The 20,930-nt window shown below is 46.7% G+C and overlaps 1 protein-coding gene across 1 annotated transcript in view; it reads left to right on the plus strand.

The window, feature by feature from the left end:
* The first annotated feature begins 7,692 nt into the window (after positions 1-7,692).
* Positions 7,693-20,930, plus strand: part of TLL2 (tolloid like 2) — a 174,878-nt gene continuing 161,640 nt past the window's right edge. Inside the window, exon 1 of the mRNA XM_007940052.2 lies at positions 7,693-7,876. Coding sequence (XP_007938243.1) covers positions 7,693-7,876 — 184 coding nt within the window. The remainder of the gene's footprint in view (positions 7,877-20,930) is intronic.

The following is a 20,930-nucleotide window of genomic DNA, read 5'->3' on the forward strand; positions in this document are numbered from 1 at the left end:
AAAGGCAACAGTCCTGAGTGCCATTTAGAAAATATGTTCTCAGCGATGCCTGTCTAACACAGGAGCTCACCCTTTCAAATCCCTGACCTTGGTTAGAGATTACCAAGTCCAGTCACAAAGTGAATGACAGGGCCTTCTTGAATTAATTGTGGCACAAAGTCTGTTCAGGTTGGTGTAGCAGGTGAAAATGGGGACAGGATAAAGGTGGTCAGCTTACTGTTGGATGAGCAAATAAAGGTTACAGTTTTCCAAGATAAGTGATTTTAATTTGAACACATCTTTCTGGAACTATCCATAATGTGAAGTTTTCCTAGAACCATTGAGTTTCTAGTTTAATAGTTTGCTATGCAAATGACCACCTAAAACAATAGTGTATATTGGTATTTTTAGAAAGACTCAGAACAGCTGTGTTTAAACCTTAATGTGCAACTCATGCCATTAATAGTTAATAAGATGTTTCATTACAAAATAAGTTTCTATAAATCGATGGACTCTGCATCCTGTATTGTGGCATCTGAAGCTTACGAGGAGTAGCACACTTGCTTTTGTACTGCCACCAAGTGTGCTGGTTGTGAACAAACAGTTTTGATCAGAAGCTGGAGGTAAATCCTTTTCTTCAAGCCAAATGTTCTATTAAATGTAACCTATTAGTTCTTCCACTCTCTCTTCTTTCTCCCCTGCCTTTAAGATCTTAACAAGAAAAGAAGCTTAAAAATCAACATTTAATTGCTTATGTTATGTAACTTTTTACTACCTGTTTTAACATCACATAGTCTGTCTGATGGAGCGTAAATTGAACAGCAAGCTTTGTCTTAATAAAATGAAATTTGTTTCTCTTGATAGGAATCTTGCACGTAGGCTGGAGGGTTGTAAAGAATGCGTGCTTTAGCTGCTTTCAGGTGCACCAGTTCTTTCTACTAAATTGAGCACTATTTGAAGTTCTTTGAAACCTGTAATGAAAAAAATAATGTTCTGATTTCCATATACGTTAAGAGCTCCATTAAAATGAATATAAATCACCTTGAAAAGTTCTTTAGAAAATATATATTGGTTTTGCTTCATAAAGGTGCTGGATGAATATGTGTGTGTTTTGAAGAAAATGTAATTCACAAATGGTTTAGCCACAGTGTTCAGTTGCTGAAGTGTAAAATAGAATATTATTTAAGTTCATTGTAGGGTGGGAGTTTTCCACCCCATTAATTCTTTGTATCTGTCTTTCATTTGTTAAGATTCTTAACTCCACTTATCAGCTGATGCTTCGAACACTGTCGGAAACTAGCTAAGGGTAGCCTTTCCCTGTGTATCTCTGGGCATGTTTCTCCTGAAATTTAACTGCACTAGTGTGACATCATCATCCATTATCTTAGTGCAAAGGTGGAAACGTGATGCTGAAAGGATGGTACCGTATTCTTCAGTGCATCATGTTGGGCTCCTAGATTGTACTAGGCTTGCCTGTGAATCAACCCACCCCACCCCTCACTGCCCACCCTACAGTCTTAGAATTCATTATATCTGAACCTAGTGAATGGTATGTTTGGGTGTTTTCCATTGCTAGTGGATGGATCTCTTTATAAAGGTGGTTGCTGCAAATTCCAGTTCTTCCAAAAGCCACTCACTTTATTTAGGGTTTATCCACAAATTGTATTCCTTTTGATAAAGCTTTTATTTCCTAAATGTTTACTAACCACCTTATGCCAAATGTCTTGCAAATAAATGTTATTAAAAAACTTTCTGAGTTCTTACGGATGTAAAAAAAGAAGTGTATTAATATGATTTGTTCAGGAAAAATAAGTACCTAACAGCTTTTGTATATTAATTCTGAGGGCATAAAAGCCCCTTTGTAATCTGTACACTGCAGTTCCATCTGGATTTTAAGTTTAGTTAGGTTTCAGCGTGGCTTAGTGCTTCATCCTGTTGACTTATTGGAACATGTAATAAACAGGAGTAGTGACATGAAAACATAAGTATTCATTGATATTTTATATCCTCATCACAGGTCCATAGTTTTTAAGCTGTATTTTAGCGCTCAAGATGTTAAAAGGTCAGAGAAATGAAAATATAATAAAGAGGGCTGAGTTTTGGAAATGTGTACATAATAGACTAGATATAGAAGCAGGATAGATCAGAAAGCTAACAGCTGTAAAAATTTTTGTTAGATACAAAATTATATGAGAAATTGTTGGAGAACCCTAAGAGCATCTCTTAAAAGCCATGTGATTGGACATTTTTATTGGAACAGGAGCCAGAAAAGTGCAAAGACAGAAGTAAAATTAAGTTCTTGATTCACTGCTGTGAAAGCTGCCCGTGTTGAAGTGTTGGTAACCTGGGCTTGCTAAAGAATGACGGAGAAAGCAGCGTGCTGTGTGTTTACCCCCATGGTCAGTTTAGGTCATTTGAAAGTTAAAAGTAAGAGATCAAGGCAAGAAAAAAGTAACCTGAGATTTTATTTGAAGGACAACTGAGTATACTAGGAAAAGCAGTCTCACTAGAGCTTTTCAACTGTGTCAAACTTGAGTCTATACATCCCCACAGAGCACGGACAGTCGGACAATTGTTGGCGGAGCTGGAAGGAAACAATTACTGCTCAGTGATTACTTCCATCTCGTACACACCCCTAGTTTGTGCGGGCCGTCTTCCAGCTGGCTTTTAGTAATGGAAATTCAGTATATAATGTATCAAATACATTTGAAGTTCTAATCTAGTCTGTTAATTTAACTGAAGTTGGATTTTTCGAACATAATAAAAAGTCAAATGTACTTCACTTGGATGCTTGCTTGCTTTCCTTTTTGAAACAGGTGAACGAATCATAAGGGATAACCTGATATTACTGGCAGGTACATGAAGAGATGGCTGATAACTTTGCACAGTTAAGTAAACCAGGTGTCAGCAAACATTCTGTAAAGAGCAGAGAGTAGCTGTCTTAGGCTTTGCGGGCCATATGATCTCTGTTGCAACTACTCAGTTCTACCACGGTAGCGTAAAGGCAGCCGCCATGGGAGGTGATGCATAAACTAACGAGTGTGGCTGGGTACAACATAACACTCTTTACAAGAACAGACAGGGAAATGAAGAATTTAAAATTTAAGGTTTGATTTCCCTCCAACTTTATAATTTGAAAAAATTCAAATGTACAAAAAAGTTGAAAGACTGTACAATGAATAGGATTTGTCTTTTTTAAACATGATTTTGTGTTACTATTTTTTTAATATATGCAAGTTCCAATGCTGCCCTCAAAGCCCACTGCCTCTAGTGCCTAATAACGCATTGCCTTTGCCTGACCCTTAACTGCTTTTTCAATGCAGTTTTGCATAAGTTCTCAAAACTATCCAGTCGAGCTGGCAGGGTCCAGAGCTGCATTTTATTGATAAGAAACTAGGGCGGCTAAAAGGTCTCATTTTTAGCCTAGAAGTAGTCTTGACTATTGTGAGTGTAAAATGGAGATGTCACCTCTCCAGCCTCAGGAGCAGAAATTACATGTAGAAATTACGTTGAAAATTAGTTTCTATACAAGTATACCCACCCACTGCCGTCGAGTCGGATCCAACTCAGAGACGACTCCATGGGTTTCTGAGGCAGTATCACTACGGAAGTAGGAATGCCCAGCCTTCCTTCTGAGGAGTGGCTGGTGGGTTTGAACCGCCTGCCTTCTGGTTAGCGGTCCAGTGCCTTAGGCACTATGCCACCACAGCTCCTATACAAATATAAGGAATTACTTTTATTGTGTTAGGTCAGAATCAGTGGTCAGTTCTCCAGATCTATTTGTACTTCTTCATCTCCATTAACTAGCTATTTAAGTCGTTGCCAGCTTCTTTGGTTCTATTCTCCCCTCTATTTTTAGCTGCCTCATTTGACACTTAAGTTTGATAATTCTTGTTAGTCGAATAGTTTTATATTGGTACAAATTTGGGTTACTTCAGATATCTTTAATGAACGCTCTTTATCTGGTTGGAAAATCAAGAGCATCAGGGAATCTATTAAGCAGCCAGCTTCTTGGCTTCACAGTGAGAACTGTTTTATTAAATAGTTGAGCTAGAATTTAACATTAGAAAAGAGAAGAAATATACCTACACTGGGACATATGGAGCTAATGTAGTTGATGCATGTATTTAAAATTATTTTCATTTTTTGAAGTTTGCATGCTTAAGGTGACAGGAGTTTCCGTTTTTAAGCATGGGGGAAATGGTGGTAGGGAGAAGTCATTTTAACTGGCAAGTGCCAAAGCTATTCTTAGTGGCTCATCAAGTCTTTAAGATATGGGACTTGACTTTGAAGACTGAAGGGATGAGAGGGTCTGGAGAATGAGGCATGAGAGGTGGTTCCAAGTTGGAGTTTGTCAGAGAGGACTAGTCCAGATTTTAGACCAAGGTAGAGCAGATACATAGTTAGGTGTCTTAAATACGGTAGCTGCTAAAGTAGATGTTAGCATGGGGATGTGGGTTTATCAAGGTGTCCTAGCTGGGAGCATGGAAGTGTGAAGCAGTTGAGACCTCAGTAGAGTGCTGTGAGGAACTGAAGGCTTGCAAGGTGGAAGGGAGACCTGAAGGCAGGAGGAGGGCCTGGTGTGTCACCCTGAGGAGCGTGGACAAAGATTTTGAAAGGCCACAAAGGTTTTAAGCGGTTGCTAAAATTTGTAACTATTGAATATTTTTTACTACCTTCTCCCAAGAGTACCTTCTCAGTGGTCCACAATGTAAACTAAGGAATGAGCCAGCAGATGGGTGTGTCCACTGTGTTCTGGAGGTTTTGCCTTGTCGGAGAGGAGGAGGATGGATAGTGTCTGAAAAGGCAGAATGAGGAGAAAGCTGCCTAGGTGGAGTAGCCAAGGAGGATAAACCTTGGTAGACCTGAATTTCAGAGTTGCTACAGGACAGCGTGGTCACTCTTGGTGTATGGGTGTTCGTGCAGTGAGTTGGGTGAGGCATAGACATCTGACTAAGGAGGAGGAGAACCCTGCATCCACTTGCAGGTTTTCCCCGGGACCACGAGACTAGGGAGAGAACTGCAAATAGGAATTACACGAAGTCACGAAGTTAAACAGCCTTGGGTCATAAAGCCTTTTCTGTATTTTCCACTAAATTATTTTCCCATAGGATTTAAATTGTTAAAATGTACTTTTAAAATTATTTGAACCGAGATTAGAGTTTAACATAAAATTGATGAGTAAAATCAGGAACTATGGGATGAGTGGAAAATTATATCACTGTCTCTTTTAATTGTTCCTATCTTACCTTTCTATTCCTATGAGTCAAATGTTTTGTTTTTGTACTTTGGTAGCCAAAGTAACATCTAAACAGGGCTTCTGACATAAAACTGCAGCTTGCTTATCCAGGAGCACTGTTCTTAAAAATATTTGGACGAAGAGTATTGGTAAGAAGACTCGGCAGCTAGTCACTAGGCAGGAATTAGAGGCAGTAAAAAGCTCACAACCTCTGTGCTTGTACAAGCAGTTGCCTCTGATGCCTGTTTTCCAGAGGAATTCCCTGCTGATGAGGAAGCCAGTTGGCTGTTTGCCTAGTGCCATCTGGAGACCTGGAAGTGTCACAGAAGTTTGTCAGGACTTTGAGATGTTGGCTTTGTGGCCTTGTCTACTGACAGGTGGTGACCTCACTGGGGTGAATGCAGAGATCTGTGGCGTTGGGTTTGACTCCCTCCAGCATTCAGGCAGAAGCGTTCAGCCCCCTCGCACATCTATCGCCTATTTCCTGGCCACTTGGCCTTCTCTGCCATTTGGTATGAACCATTCCCCCAAAATTCCTTCTTACCTGTCAGTTCCTACCCAGATCTTGCCCAATCTGGCTCCATCCTGTCTGTGCCCATTTGACAAAAACTCAGACAGAAGCAGGGTCAACTCCTGGCATTTGTTTCTAGGAGCCAAGATGAAATACCCATAGCATCCTTCCAGTGGTTAACTTTTAAACCTTCATAGGAGTTAATAGGAGCTCTGGTGGCATAGTGCCTAAGGCATTTGACTGCTAACTAGAAGGCTGGCGGTTCAAATCCACCAGCCACTCCTCAGGAGGAAGGTTGGGCAATCTACTTTGGTAATAATACCGCCTCAGAAACCCAAGGACGAGGTCGCTATGATCTGATTCGATGGCAGTGCATGGGAGTGCTGGTGGTGTAATGCCTGAGGCATTTGACTGCTAACCAAAAGGCTGAGGGTTCAAATCCATCAGCCACTCCTCGGAAGGAAGACTGGGCAATCTACTACTGTAGAGATATGGCCTTGGGAATCCAAGGAGGGGTCGCTACTCACTCTAGGACAGTGAGTTTGGTTTTTTTGTTTTTGTTTATCCTAGTTAATAGATGAGAAGCCATGATCGTTACACAAGAGCTGGGTATGAAGCTCTGATCTCAGGTCCCTGTAGACTGTTGTCGTTAGTGGTGAAGCCATGTAGAAACTCAAACGTTTAGACCATTTTTCTGTTGGCAGTTTAAATGATAGATGATGCTACTGGGTGTGATGCTGAAAGTCTCGATACACATTGGTATGTTTTATTTATTCTTCATTGTGGCAACTTTGCTAGCGTAAATACTATGTTAATACTAAAAGGCTAAATCAAAATGGTTCAGTTCTGACCATTTTTATATTTAAAGTACAACATAGGAGTGGGTTTCAAATACATTATTTTCCTGAATTATTTGAGAGCTTGTCTTTTTTGGGGGGACAGTTGCTTTTAATGGAAAAAAAAAAACTAGACTTTATATAGTGGTCATTTTTATTCCATCAAGTTACTGGTGAGTATCTTAATAAGACATCTCCATATTTTAACACCAATGGCACGTTCGTTGGTCAATCTTTGTGTCTGTATGAAGCATCTTAAACTGTTTTAGTAAAGGATAGGGTCGCTTGGAGGAGGAATCGGAATTTTAAATAATTTTCCTTACGCATCACCAGCCACTAGGCTAGGTGGGTGCTGCAGCAGGCGCCCTTCACGGCTGGAGGAGCCGTGAGCTGGAACACGAAGCGCCCGATGAAAAGAGCCGAGAGTCGTGATCCCGCGTTTTTCTGCGCTGAAAGGGACGTGAGGGACGGTTCACTTCGTGCCAGCAGAGTGGCGGTGGTCCGAAAGCCCATAACGAGTGGGTTGCGAGGCGGACCGCTCACTTAGGGCTCCCGGTGCTGCGCTCCGAGCTCTGACCGCTGCTGTCTGCTTTCGTCCACGTGTGTGCCTCTGGGAGTTGTAAAGTGAGTTATGAGAATAAAACACGTGGGCGAGCCGGTGCCCGAGCTGCAGGAGGAGCGTTGTCGGGAGCTGGAGGCGCGCGTGGCAGCCGGAGAAGGGTGCCCCCGGCTCGGTGGGAGCGCCCAGGGCCCCGGGCCCTTGCCTTCAGCATCTTCACCTCGCTCCCCTTCCTCCGAAGTTGCGGAGGTGCCGGGAAGAGGAGGGGCCTCGCCTCGGGCGCCCGAGTGATTGGCTGCCTGGGGCCCCTGGCGAGGGCTGTGTGGTCCAGCCCGGGCGGAGAGGGGCGGAGCGGCCGCTGCTCCCACCACCACCGCCACCGCCACAGTCACGGCAGCCGCAGCCTCGGCCGCCGGGCAAGTAGCTCCCAGCCGCGGCTTCCCCGGCGGCCCGACTCGGGCAGGGGGCGTCGCGCTCTGCTCGCCTGCGCCCGACCCTGTGCACGTCCCTCGCGGAGCCGAGCTCTCGGTGCGCACCGCCGCCTCCGATCCGCCGGCCCCTCGCGACCATGCCCCGGGCGACTGCGCTCGGCGCCCTGGGGCCACTGCTGCTGCTGCCGCTGCTGCTGCCGCTGCCCCGCGGCGCCAGGGGGCTCGGGGAGCTCTCGGACGCCGCCTCCGACCACTGGGCGCTGGAGCGCGAGGAGGGCGCGGAGAGGCAGCTGCAGCATTACCACGACCCGTGCAAAGCCGGTAGGTGCCGCGGCCGCCGGGGAAGTCCGGCAGAAGTTTGCCTTTGAAATGCAAATGAAATGGTGGGCAAGTCTGCGCTGCCGTCGGTGGGGCGGGTCCCCGGGGCTGCCCGGGAAAACAATGCTCAGCGGACCTGCTTACATCGCACTCTGAGGCTGCGCCCGCCTGGCCCCGGTGTGCGGCGCGCTCGGGGGTGGTGCCGGGGGCGTGTTCCGCCGACGAGGTACGGGCGCTCGGGGCTGGGGCCGGCCCGCCGTCTGACAGCCAGGTGTCAGTCCGGAGCCACGGCCGGACGCTCGGGACTGGAGTAAGAGTCGGGCTGGGCGCGGCGTTCCCAGGCTCAGATGGAGTTGCTGGCTCCAATTTCATGTCATTTGTAAGTTTTGCGCAAAGTTTCCCAAGATCTTGTGGTTACTCTTGGGAAGAGAACTGAAAAAGAAAAGCTTCACAGCAGGCAAAGAGAAAGGTTGCGGGACGTGTGTGTGTGTGTGTGTGTGTGTGTGTGTGAGACTCACGTGGCTGTAAACTTCCCTGTCGTCCTGGCCTGGGGGTTGTCCTGGGCGAGCGGAGAAGGAAGCCGCCAGGTGCTGTAATCCCACCAGGAAGCGGCGACCCAGGACGCGCGGATATTTCTGGCGCAAATCGCCGCCTGAGCGCTGCAGCTCCGGCTTCCCAGGAGCCACCAAGAAACTTGTGTGTCCCGAGGGAAGCAGATTCCGAGCTGGGATCCTTGAGACGTCAGCCCGGAAAAGCCCAAGCACATGTTCCAGAAAGAGCCCATGGATCTGAGGTAGTTCCCAGCTGAAACAGAGGGGTACTCATGCCCCCGGGGAGAAGATGGTCCCACAAAGCCGGCCAAGCCGCTCCTGGCCCGTGGCCCGGGCCCCGCGGGTAGTCATGTTTGTCTCTGAGCTTTGTCCGTCCCAGTTTCACTAGGCTACCCACAGACATAAGCACAAAGAGGGAAGAGTGCAGCCTCCACCCGCATACGTGCTGTGACAGGCCAGGTGTGAATGCCAGGGGCCAGTGGTCCCAGTCCTCAATCCCTGGAGCCAGCTACCAGCCTCAGTCTCCTCATCTCTAAATGAAACTCCACTGCCATCCAGCCAATTCTGACTCCTCGTGACCCTATAGAACTGCCCCATAGGGTTTCCAAGGCTGTAAATCTTTCGGGCAGCAGACTGCTACATCATTCTCCTGCAGAACAGCTGGTGGATTCAAACCACCGAGCTTTCAGTTAGCTGCCAAACATTTAACCAGTGTTCCACCAGGGCTCCTTATCTCTAAGATGAGCATAGTAATTATAGGAGGGCTCAGATCGTTGATGGGAAAATTCTCCACACATGGAATGATGACATTCTCCTTGTAATTATTTTTTATTGCTACTGCAGTGACTCTGGTTTAGGCTGGGGGCTGGCTGGGTCAAAACATGGAAGACCAGGTTACTGGGAGGCTGGAGGCCTTTGGAAGCTTTGTGAGACCTGAGAATTCTGTGAAGGCTGCACATCAGACCAGGCACGAGGGCTTACCATAAGGGAATATTCCCCCAGGATATCTACCTGTTGCTGTACCTTGTGGAGCTTCTGACTTAGGACAATGGGCAGAAGAGTTGGTACCTGGGTAATTTGAGAGTAGATCAGCACGTATCCCAGCTCCTCAGAGACCTAATTCATGATCTATGAGAAGGGCCTCCCCGAGCCCTGTTGGAATAGTGTCAATGCCCTGGAAAGAGGGGAACTGCAGCTAAAGTGGTGCTTCAGCCATCACCCTGCTCCTGTCAGATCCTGGGCTCTGCTGGGTGCAAGCTGGGGCTCTAGGAGGCCATGTGGCAGCTGAGGCCTGGTATCAGAAGTTCAGTTTGTTTAGGGAGGCACTGGGCATCTCTAACATGCTGTGAATCCAAAGGTGAGTGAGGTATGATTCTGCCTGCGACAGTTCCCTGTTCCCTGCCTCAGCCTGAGGCAGGCTTGCCTGTCAGGCCTCCTTTTCTCTGGTGCTTTTGGGATGAGAGGCCTTGATTGCAGCCACCTGGATAACTGGGGCATGCCTGTTCTATGCATGGAATAGGATTGGCAGGCAAGGATCTCAGAGTGTGGTTTCCGTGCATCCCCCACAGCCACCCTTGGATCCTCCCAACCCACTGGTCTCTCTCCCTGGGCTGCACTGATGCTAAGAAGTGACCAGAGGAAGGCAATGGCAGGGGAGACCTGGGAGCAAGGTAACTCTCAGTCTGCGTATCCCCCTGGAAATTCCCAGACTGAGGGCACAGACTTCTGGGAGGCCAACCTGCTGTTCACCAGTGCACTGTTGTTGTTGTTGTTGTTATGTGCCGTCGAGTCAAACCCAACTCATAGCCACCCCTCCTTGGGTTTCCGAGGCAGTATCACTACGGAAGTAGGATTGCCCAACCTTCCTTCCGAGGAGTGGCTGGTGGGTTTGAACCGCCAGCCGTCTGATTAGCAGGCAAGTGTCTTAGCCACTATGCTACCAGAGCTCAGTGAAAGGCTGGGAAACACTGCTTGTCCTGGTTGTATATTTAAACCAAACCTCTAGGGGCAGCCTCTCATCTTATCCCAGGGAAATTCTAACTCCCTAACTTTTTATCCAGAGGTCCTCCTCCTAGCACCAGCCCCAAGGCTTTCAATCTTAACACCTCCCATTGCTCCTTCTTGAGTGTGGGTCTCCATTCTGCTGAAGATCCAGAATGCAGAGAAGAGAGCTCTGAATCTAGGTCTGGCCTCGCAGCTTCTCAGTAGCTGTGTTACCTTGGAAACTCCCCTCCTCTCTGGGCCTCAGGTTCCTTATCTATAGGATGAAGACGTTAGAGTTGGGGTTGCAAACTGATAGACCCAGGAACCTCTTGCTCCGTGGAAGCCATCTTGCCTGGCGTCCACTTCACATCCTTGTGTATCTTTCCCTGGACCCACTTCACACCCGTCTGTACCTGTTTTGTCTTACAGGAAGTCGGGTTTGTGCCCTCTGGCTCTTTTCTGCTCAATGGTCTATAGTTCTATGACCTTTGGTTCTAATCCAGCCTCTCAGGGCTCTGTTATTGACCAAGCGTTTGACCTTGGGCAAGTCACTTAATTTATCTGTCCTTAGTCTCCTCATATGCTTTTGAGTTGTGGTGCTGGTGGAGAATGCTGAAAGTACCGTGGACTGCAAAAAGAACTAACAGATCTGTCCTGGAGGAAGTGCAGCCAGAATGCTCCTTGGAAGCAAGAATGGCCAGACTTTGTCTCACCTATTTTGGTCATGTTGTAAGAAGGGACCATTCCCTGGAGAAGGATGTCATGCTTGGTAGAGTGGAGGGTCGACGAAAGAGGGGGAGGCCTTAACGAGATGGATTGACATGGTGGCTGCGATGATGGGCTCAAGTATAGCAGGGATTGTGGGGCTGGCATGGGATCGGGCAGTGTTTCGTTCTGCTGTGCATGGGGTCGCTATGAGTCGGAAACGACTCGACGGCACTTAACAACAACAACAAGTCTCCTAATTTGTGGATAGGAATGTCCCTAATAGATTTAAGCGCTTAGTAGAACAGTGGCTGACTTAAAGTTAGGTATTTTATAAACAGATTTTCTTGAAACTTGTTAAAAGAACATGTTCATAATAACCTTTGAAGCAGGTTTTGATCTGTAAGATTTTAATTTACTAACAGACATTTTGTTTGATGCTGTAACATGGGTGACTTTTTAATCAGATGGTTGCAGCGTGGGAGTGAATCTGTGAAGCCCTCGTGACTTGGGCTAGTAATGTGCATGGGCTTCCTAAGCATGGTCTCTGTGTGGCAGTCTAGAACTCTGCCATTTTGTTTTTCATCTGATAGTGTAAATGCATCCATGAGTTTCATAGACAGTAAATAACAAGACATCATCCCACCCACCATGCTTCTGAGAGCAAACCTTGCAAAGCCTCAGAGGGCTTCTCTCCTCCCTGCCCTCCTCCACATTTCTTTAACTGAATTCACAGCCTGAGTCTAGGTCGTCTTGAGCAAGTTCTTCACCTCTTCATGCCTCAGTCTCCTCATCTGCAAAATGGGAATGGGAACAAGCATGCTCACCTTGTAGGGTGGTTATGAGGGTGTTTCAGTTCAATTCTCATAAAATCAAAGCCTTAGACAAGGACTTATATGTAGATAGTTTATTTGGGAGATGTTCCCGGGAAATAGGGGTGAGGGATCAGGGACAGTGAGACAAGGAAGTAGGACATTCAACAAAAGTAGAGGTGACTGCTTTAGGCAGTGGGGTCTTGACCCCTGCTAGGATCTAAGAAGCTTATAGAATGCCCCCCAGAATTATCTGCCCAAAGAATGGGAGGCTGGAGCATTTATCCCAGGGCTGCTGTCCTTTGTGGTTTGCTCCCTGTTCCAGTTCCTATAGCTGTGTAAGAAGCAACCCCACCCCAGTGGTGCAGTGGTGGTGGTTGTTAGTTGCCATTGAATCTATTTCAATTTTTGGGGACCCCATATGTGCAGATAGAACTGTGCTCCATAGGGTTTTCAAGGCCGTGAGCTTTTGGAAGAGGATCACCTGACTTGTGTTCTGAGATGCCTCTGGGTCAGTTGAAACCACCAACCTTTCAGCTAGTTGTTGTTGTGTGTTGTAAGTGACACCGTGACAGAGTAGAATTGCCCCATAAAATTGCCTAGGAAGGAATCTTTATGGAGAAGACGACCAGGCCTTTTCTTCTGCAGTGTCTGGTGGGTTCAAACTGTTGACCTTTCAGTTAGGAGCTGAGTGCTTAACCATTGTGCCCCCAGGCCTCCTTTCATCTACTAGTCAAACACATAACTGTTTGTGCCACCCAGAGACTTCCTTAACCCAGTGATGTAGAGCAACAACTATTTCATTATGTTCATGATTCTGTGGATCAGGAATTTGGGACCGGCACAGCAGGGGTTGGCTTGTCTCTGCTCCGCAGTGTTGGAGGCCTTAGCTGAGAAGACTTACAGGCTGGGAGTGGTTGACATTTCCAGGCTAGAATCATCTGAAGGTTTGTTTAATCAGTTGTCTCATGGCTGAGGCTGGCTGTTGGCTGGGGCCTCAGCTGGACTGTCAGCTGTAACACCTACAGGTGACCTCTCCATGTAGTCTCTTCTCGTGGGCTAGTTAGGCTTCCTCACAGCATGGCAGCTGGGTTCTAAGTGCAAGAATCCCAAGAGAACCAAGCAGAAGCTGTATTGACTTTATGACCTTGCCTCAGAAGTCATATATAGTCACTTTCACCATGGCCACAAGCCTGCCTGTATTTCGTGAGAAGGAGAGAGGGGTGGACAAAGACCCACCTCTCCATGAGATGAATGGCCAAGTCACATAGTTAATGAGCATGTGGAATGAGAGTTAGTATTGCACCTGGTTTTGGAAAATGCAACCCACCACACTCCCCAGCCGTGACATCCCCATAGGTGCAACCTATACCTGCGTGTGCAGGTCTACTGGGCTCTAAGCTTCAGAAAAATGTCAAGCTTTCACCCAAATCACAATTAAAAAAAAAAAAAAAATTTCTCAAGCAGAAAAGTAGGGAGACACGGATGGATGGAACTTTCCAGAATTGAGGCAAGAGGCTATAACTCAGGTCACCAAAAGTGTTGGCAGGTGCCTTAAATGATATGAAAGTGCTTTGTAAACTGTAAAGTGATGTTAAGCTTTTTGGGTTTATTACATATAAAGGAACTGGCTGACAGTAAGCTTTACTTTTCAGCTGGTGCCTTATAAATGCCAGGGCCTTCCTCACTGCTGGGACAGGCTCATAAGAATGGTGGCCTAGGAGCTAGCTCTTATTTATTTATTTTTTTAAATTGTGATTTGGGTGAAAGTTTACACAGCAAATTTACTTTCCATACAGCACCTCACTTTGTCTCATGACATTGACTGCAATTTCCCACAGTGCAATAGCTCCCCTCCCACTTCCTCCTGATAGTTACCTCTTCCCTGTGTCCTTCCCTCCATGCACTCCTGCCCCCCAAGCTGTCTCCCTGTGCATACACAGCCCTTCCATTCTCCCATGATTGTTCTCTCCAAGGAGTGTATCTACCTAATGTAAATGTTCAGCTCATATGCCTGTCTTTTGTTTGGCTGGAAGCCATAGATGTGGGTTCAATTCCAGACCTGAAGGGCACCTTGGGGCCATAGTCTCAGTGGCTCCATTAGGCTCTATCGGACCAGCAAACCTGGTCTCTTTGTTTCCCCATGATTTTGAGTCTTGTTCCACATTGTTCTCTATCCAGGATCTCCTACATAGATCCCCCTCTGAGTGGTTGACAGTGTAGCTGGGCACCTAGTCATATAGGCTTAGGATCGCATGGTGTACCATCTCAGGATCGCTTGGACTAGTTGTTTCCATGCATCTTTGGCTTTCCTCATTCTTCTTTTCTTTGGATGAGGAGAGATCCATCATTGCATCTAGATGGCTGCTTGCAAACTTTTAAGATCCCAGTCGCTACTTGCCAAAGCAGGATGTGGAACAATGTTTTTGTGTAGTATGTTGTGCCAGTTGAGCTTGATGTCCCCTGTGACTACGGTCCTGAGCCCACAGGTCCAACTACTCACTCCCTCTGGGTAGCTGGCTGTGGCCAAGAAGTGACTACAAGCTTGTGCCTTGTCAGGAGCTGGCTCTTTTCTCATTAGCAACTTTGGATTCCTTCTGCACACTTTCAGACCTTACTTCTGACTGGAATTTGGGACCCCACACCCCATCCTGTATTTTCTCCAAGACACAATGACCCTACCAGCCAGGTTCTGATTTTTGGGGTCACCAACACTCACCTGCTAACCATAAGATTAGTGATTAAAACCTACCAGCCACTCATCAGGAGATCTGCTCCTGTAAAGATTACAGCTTAGGAAACCCCATGGGGCCATTCTGCTCTGTCCTATAGGGTTGCAGTGTGTTGATGGCACACAGCAGAGCACTCTAGGACGGTGTCCTCTGGGACAGCCCTTGCCAGCAGCTGAGGCTCCACAGAGCTGATGAGAGGCTGGAGTATCAAACTCCACGAGGGCCTGCCTCACCCCTACTCTGTGCTCAGTGCCTGCAGCAGCACCTGGCATGCTCTTGTTAGCTGCTGTCAAGTCGGCCCCCAAGTCAAAGTGACTCCACGCGTCATAGAACAGAACGCCGCCCAGGCCTGTGCCATCCCCATGGTCAGCCGGGGGTCGGACCGTTGTGATCCACAGGGCTTTCCCTGGCTGGTTTTCCGAAACAGATCACCAGGCCTTTCTTCCTACTCTGCCTTAGTCTGGAAGCTCCACTGAATTGGCTCGGAATCGAACCCAGATTTCCCACAGGGGGCAGGAATTCTACCACGGAACCACTACTGGCCCTGTGCTGTGGGCACCCATCAGTCTTTCCTGAAGGAGGGAATGGTGAAGATTTGGCTTGGTGTGGACTTGGTCCATGATTGAAGGCACCTCCAAGCCTGTCGTCAGCCTGGAGAATAAAGTATAACCACAAGGGCTGCAGATAGCCTCCCCAAGAGTACTCAGGTGGGAGTCAGGAGGGTGGGACCCAGCCGTGCTCCCTAGGGTGTCCATCCTTCATGGCAGGGACAGGCACCCTGGTATCATACACACGTGAGGCTCCCATGCTGCCTTTTGGAAGCCTGTCTCCCTGGCGCTGCCTGTTTTATAACTTTATTTTCATCTCTGCATCTCTGCAAGTTTTATAACTTTATTTTCATCTCTGCTTCTTGTGATGTTCTTGCTGATGGGCAGGTTCCAATTTGATGGAATTAAAACATTTGAGGGCTTCATTGAAATTAAATGTTTGTCTTTCCAACTTCACCAGACAGGCGGCCATCTAGTCAACCTCTGTCTCCAATATTTCACACCCACAGAGCACCACGGTATGTTAAGAGCACAGGTTTTGATACTGGACAGATCTGGATTCAACATCTGCCACCTACGCAAGGCTGTGACCTTGAGTAAGTTACTTAACTTCTCTGACCTTCAGATTCCTCAATTGATAACCAAAACCAAGCCTACTACCATCGAGTCATTTCTGTCTCATAGTGACCCTATATGACAGAATAGAACTGCCCCATTGGGTTTCTAAGACTGTAAATCTTTACAGAAGCAGATTATTTCTTCTTGCTTCTGCAGAGCAGCTGATAGGTTTGAACCACCAGCCTTTTGGTTAGCAGCCAAATGCCCTAACCACTAACTACACCACCAGAGCTCCTTCCTTTCACTTGATAAAACCATCAACCAAACTTACTGCCATCAAGTCGGTTCTGACTCATAGCAACTCCCTCTGGGTTTCCGAGGCTATAAATCTTTATGGAAATAGATGGCCCCATCTTCCTTATACAGAACAGCTGATGGGTTTGAACCATGAACCTTCTGATTAGCAGCCAAATGCTTTATCCAGTACACCATCAGAGCTCCTTTTCACTTGATAAAAACTACTGATACTCACTTTTCTGTGTTGCAACGAAAATTAAAGGATACAATTTATATCATGTAGGTAGCACAGTTTCTGGCACAAGGCAAGTGCCCATAATTGATAAATGCATTATTCACACACAGAGTCGGTGCTCAGAAGTACTTCTTAAACTCTTTTTGAAATGGTGTAGAGGAATTTGAATGTTTGTAGTAAGTGAATAATTGGTTTCAAATAGAGTAGTTAGAGTTAGGGATTATTAAATTCAGACCTGAAACTTAATTATTGTTAAGTGAGGTCTCAAAAATAAGTGAAGGGTAAATTTTATGGTAGGTGATTTATAGCTCAATTCCAAGGCGGTTTCTCTAGGGAAGCAGATTGCCCAATCTTCCTTCCAAGGAGTGGCTGGTGGGTTTGAACCACCAGCCTTCTGCTGAGCAGTCAAATGCCTTAGGCACTATGCTACCAGAGCTCCTTAATAAAGATGGTAATAAAAAAAGGGTGGGGGGAGCAAGTATCAGAAGAAACTCACTGTCTTGGCTCCTGAGTAACTAACTGTTGGATGAGGCATGTGGCTGCCAGTGCTGAGAACTCAAGTCAACTAAGCAGGTATAGAGTTCATTACCATCGGATGCCAAACAAAGCCCAGAGGTTCCAAAAGCAGCAGGACTCACTGGAGTGGGCAGCATAAAGGGGAGGCTGGGTTAGGGATGGCTTTGGGCTCCTTTTGGATGAAGATCCTCCAAGAGCTGGATAGTAGCACCCCATTTGACCCTCAACACAGCCCAAAGAGTAGATAAGCAGCTGAGATGGTTCCCATTTTGCATATAAGTAAACTGCCTTTCCTACCCTGTTTCTGTAGACAGAGCCCAAGTTCTGCAGAACATAAGAGAAAGTCAAGAATGATACCATCAAAGTTAGGCCCCCAAATTTTACGTCAGCAGAATGATGGAACCTGTTGATTGTTTTCCCTTCTCCTGACCACCTTGCATCTGATCAGTGCCCTGCACCCTTTCCTGGGGGAGACAGGTGTTTTGGGAGAGTGTCTTAATCTTTTGTCCAACACACAGAAGAAGAGGGACAGGGCAGTAATTGTGCATGGACCCCTCCATAACAGCCTCAGGGCTGCAGGGTGCCAGACATACGCTGGGCTCTGCACTGGGTGCTGGATGTCTGAGTGCCCACCAGACCTTGTCCCTGCCCTCTGGGAGCTTCCAGCTCAAGGATGGATGTGGCCTTCTCAGTAGAAAGATGTGTCCAGATGGAACCCAAGTGTAGGTCTGCAGGTCCTTCCTGTGGGAAGCTCTGTTCCTTCTGTTGATCCCTGCATTTTCAACTACTTTTGGCACTCCCTGGCCTGGGCCATGGTTGTTTGAGCACCTGGCTTCTCCCCCAGCCTGTCAAAAGCACAGACTTTACCTTGGCATTGTGGTTCTGATCTAAAATTGGAATCAGGCAGACTTAGATTTTCCTTCCACTTCTGTCATTGACTGTATAGCTGTGAGGCCTTAAGTGCATCCCTCAACTGTTATAAGCCTCATCTGTATAAGGTGGTTACTTGTTGCTGTTAGCTGTCATCTGGTTGGCTTCAGCTCATGGACCTTATGTTTCACATAATGAAGCGTTGCCTGGTCATGTGCCATCTTCATGATCTTTGGAATGTTTGAGTCCGTTGTTGCAACTATTGAGACAGTCTCTCTCATTGAGGGTTTCTCTCATTTTCATTGGCCCTCTACCAAACATGGTGGCCTTTTCTAGTGGTTTGTCTTTCCTGATGACATGTCCAAAGTAAGAGAGTCTTAAGTCTCACCATCCTTGCTTCTCAGGGATGTTCTGATGCATTCAGACTTGGTGTTCTGATGAAGAATATTGAATATGCTGTGAACTGCCAAAAAAATGCACAGGTCACTTTTAGAAGAAGTACAACCAGAATGCAGTCACTAGAAATGCCTACTGGCAGGCTTGTTATGTGAAAGGCCCTTGGTAGTGTGCCTAGCAAATAGAAGCTCAACAGATGTGAACTACTGCTATGATTATGTGGCCCTAAAATACCTATCATGTTCAAAAACTGTGGGTTAAATGGAATACTATGGACAGTGGTGCTTCCCATTCCTGTGAGAGAGTCTGGGGTCAAGAGGGCAGCCTCCAGAGGCAGGTTGCCTGGGTTGAAAGTCTGCCTCTGCCACTTAGTAACTGGGACCCTGAGCAACCTTGAAGGGCCTCAGTTTCCTCATCTATCAAATGTAAATAGTAATATTTACTCCAAAAGATTATCCTGAGGATTAAATGAGTTAATGCAGGCAAAGCACTTAGAATAGTGCCTGGCACATGGAAACATTCAATAAGTATCAGCTATTGCTTTTATTAGGAGCTCTGGTAGCATAGTGCCTAAGGCACTTGACTGCTAACCAGAAGGCTGGCGGTTCAAACCCACCAGCCACTCCTCGGAAGGAAGGTTGGGCAATCCTACTGCTGTAGTGATACTGCCTTGGAAACCCAAGGAGGGGTCGCTATGAGTCGGGGCCGACTTGACGGCAAATAACAACAACAACATTGCTTTTATTACTTTCATTCCCCAAAAGGCCAACAAAGTTTCCAGGTGGCAGGAAACCAACAATGGTTTAAGATTTTTGTTTTCTGATGATGCCAGGAGGAGCTCTGGTAGTGTAGTCCCTAAGGCATTTGACTGCTAACCAAAAGGCCAGTGGTTCAAACCCACCAGCCACTCCTCAGAAGGAAGGTTGGGCAATCTACTTCCATAGTGATAATGCCTTGGAAACCCATGGAGGGGTTGCTATGAGTTGGGTCTGACTCGATAGCACATAACAACAACAACAGTGATGCCAGTGTTGATATTGCCTCTGTGTTGTTACTATGTGTTGTGCTGTCAAGTCGGTTCCAACTCATAGTGATCCTATAGGACAGAGAAGAGCTGTTCCGTAGGGTTTCCTAACCTGCAATCTTTATGAGGGTAGATTGCCAGATCTTTCCTCCTGCATCGGTGCTGGGTGGGTTTGACCCCCTGACCTTTCAGTTAGCAGTCAAGCCCTTAACCATTGCACCACCAGGGCTCCTTCTTCAGCTCCTATGTATCCAGAGATTTTTATCTTCACTCTGAAACTTACCATGAATATCACTTGCTTCCCTGATGATGGTATTAGGTGCTGGTGCTGGTGGTGGGTGTGTTCTGTGGCCTGAAAGCCAACCGTGTGTCTGGGCGCCATCCGAGGAAGCAGCCCCTGACAACTTTAGAGATGTGGGAATGGTGTTAGATCCAAGCCTTCATTGGCCCCTGGCTCCTGGCAGCCACTCAGTCTTTCTCAAATGGTGTTCCTGTGGCCTCCAGGTCCAAACAGTTGAGATACAGCAGGACTGGGACTCACACTGCATCGATTGTGACACACATCCTTACCACCATGGAGACCAGGTCAGGCGGTCTGAATAGAGGCTATAACTTCACTGGTCCCCAAACCTTTGTCTTCTCAACCTCCACTGTGGTTTTCAAGGGAAGAATAATGATTTTCACTTTTACAGTGTGTTCTGGTTACCTAGTGCCTCTCTGACAAGAATATACCACAAATGGGATGGCCTTACCAAACAGGAGTTTATTCTCTTAAAGTTCAGGAGGCTAGAAGTCTGAGTTGAAAGTGCCAGGCTCTAGGGGTTGTGTGAAAGCCCCTCGACCTTGGGCTTTAGCTCTGCCTCTTGTTCCCGGCCCACTGAAGCCAGAGGTATCTCTTCACTCTGGCTGCTGAGGCTAACAAGCCCAAGGTCAACAAATAAAATGGCACAGTCCCGATGTTACCAAACCATATGGCAGGCCATTATTTCAAGTCCATTAAAAGTCCCAAAGTTGGCTGAGTATGGCAGGCTGCTAAACAACGACAAGGCTACATTCAGGATTCAAGTGTGCCATAAGCTAGAGACCATTCCCAAAGCTGTTTCTTATATTCGGGAAGCAGATCACATATCCAAAGCAACTACTCAGCTGCTTGTGGTAGATCCCACCATGGAGCTGATTGCCAGTCGCATCATGGAGAATAACTACCACCAGCTGCCCAGGCTACTCAACCAGGCCCAGCCAAGTTGACACACAAACAACCACCACACAGTGATTATAATAACTTAGAGTTCTGGGCAACAGATGATCACTCATTCCCTTCTATTCCCTCCTTCGGTCCCTCAAACAAACCTGCTGGTAGTCTGGGCATTTATAGGAGGTAGTCTGGATCCTCACAGGAGGTGCACTGGGTGCTTTCAGGACGTGGTCTGGGCACTCACAGGAGATAGTCTGGGCCCTTGTAGAAGATGGTTTGGGCAGATGGCAGCCAGGATACAAACTATTTTATAGAGGAGAAGTAGTAAAATGTCCTATGGCATATATATATATATATATATAGAGAGAGAGAGAGAGAGAGAGAGACAGAGAGAGAGAGAGAGAGAGACAGAGAGAGAGAGAAAGACAGAGAGAGACAGAGAGAGAGAGGAGAAGTAGTAAAATGGCCTATGGCCTATGGCCTACATATATATATATATCTATATATATATCTATATCTATATATCTCTATCTATCTATCTATCTATCTATCTATCTATATATTTAGGATCAGGCAGTCATGGCTTAAAGCTTGCCTCTGCCCTAGTAGCTGTGGGGTTTTGAGCAAATTTCTTA

Source organism: Orycteropus afer, unplaced genomic scaffold (genome assembly GCF_000298275.1).
Source record: "Orycteropus afer afer isolate SDZICR_OR568_19922 unplaced genomic scaffold, OryAfe1.0 scaffold00064, whole genome shotgun sequence".
NCBI lineage: Eukaryota > Metazoa > Chordata > Mammalia > Tubulidentata > Orycteropodidae > Orycteropus > Orycteropus afer.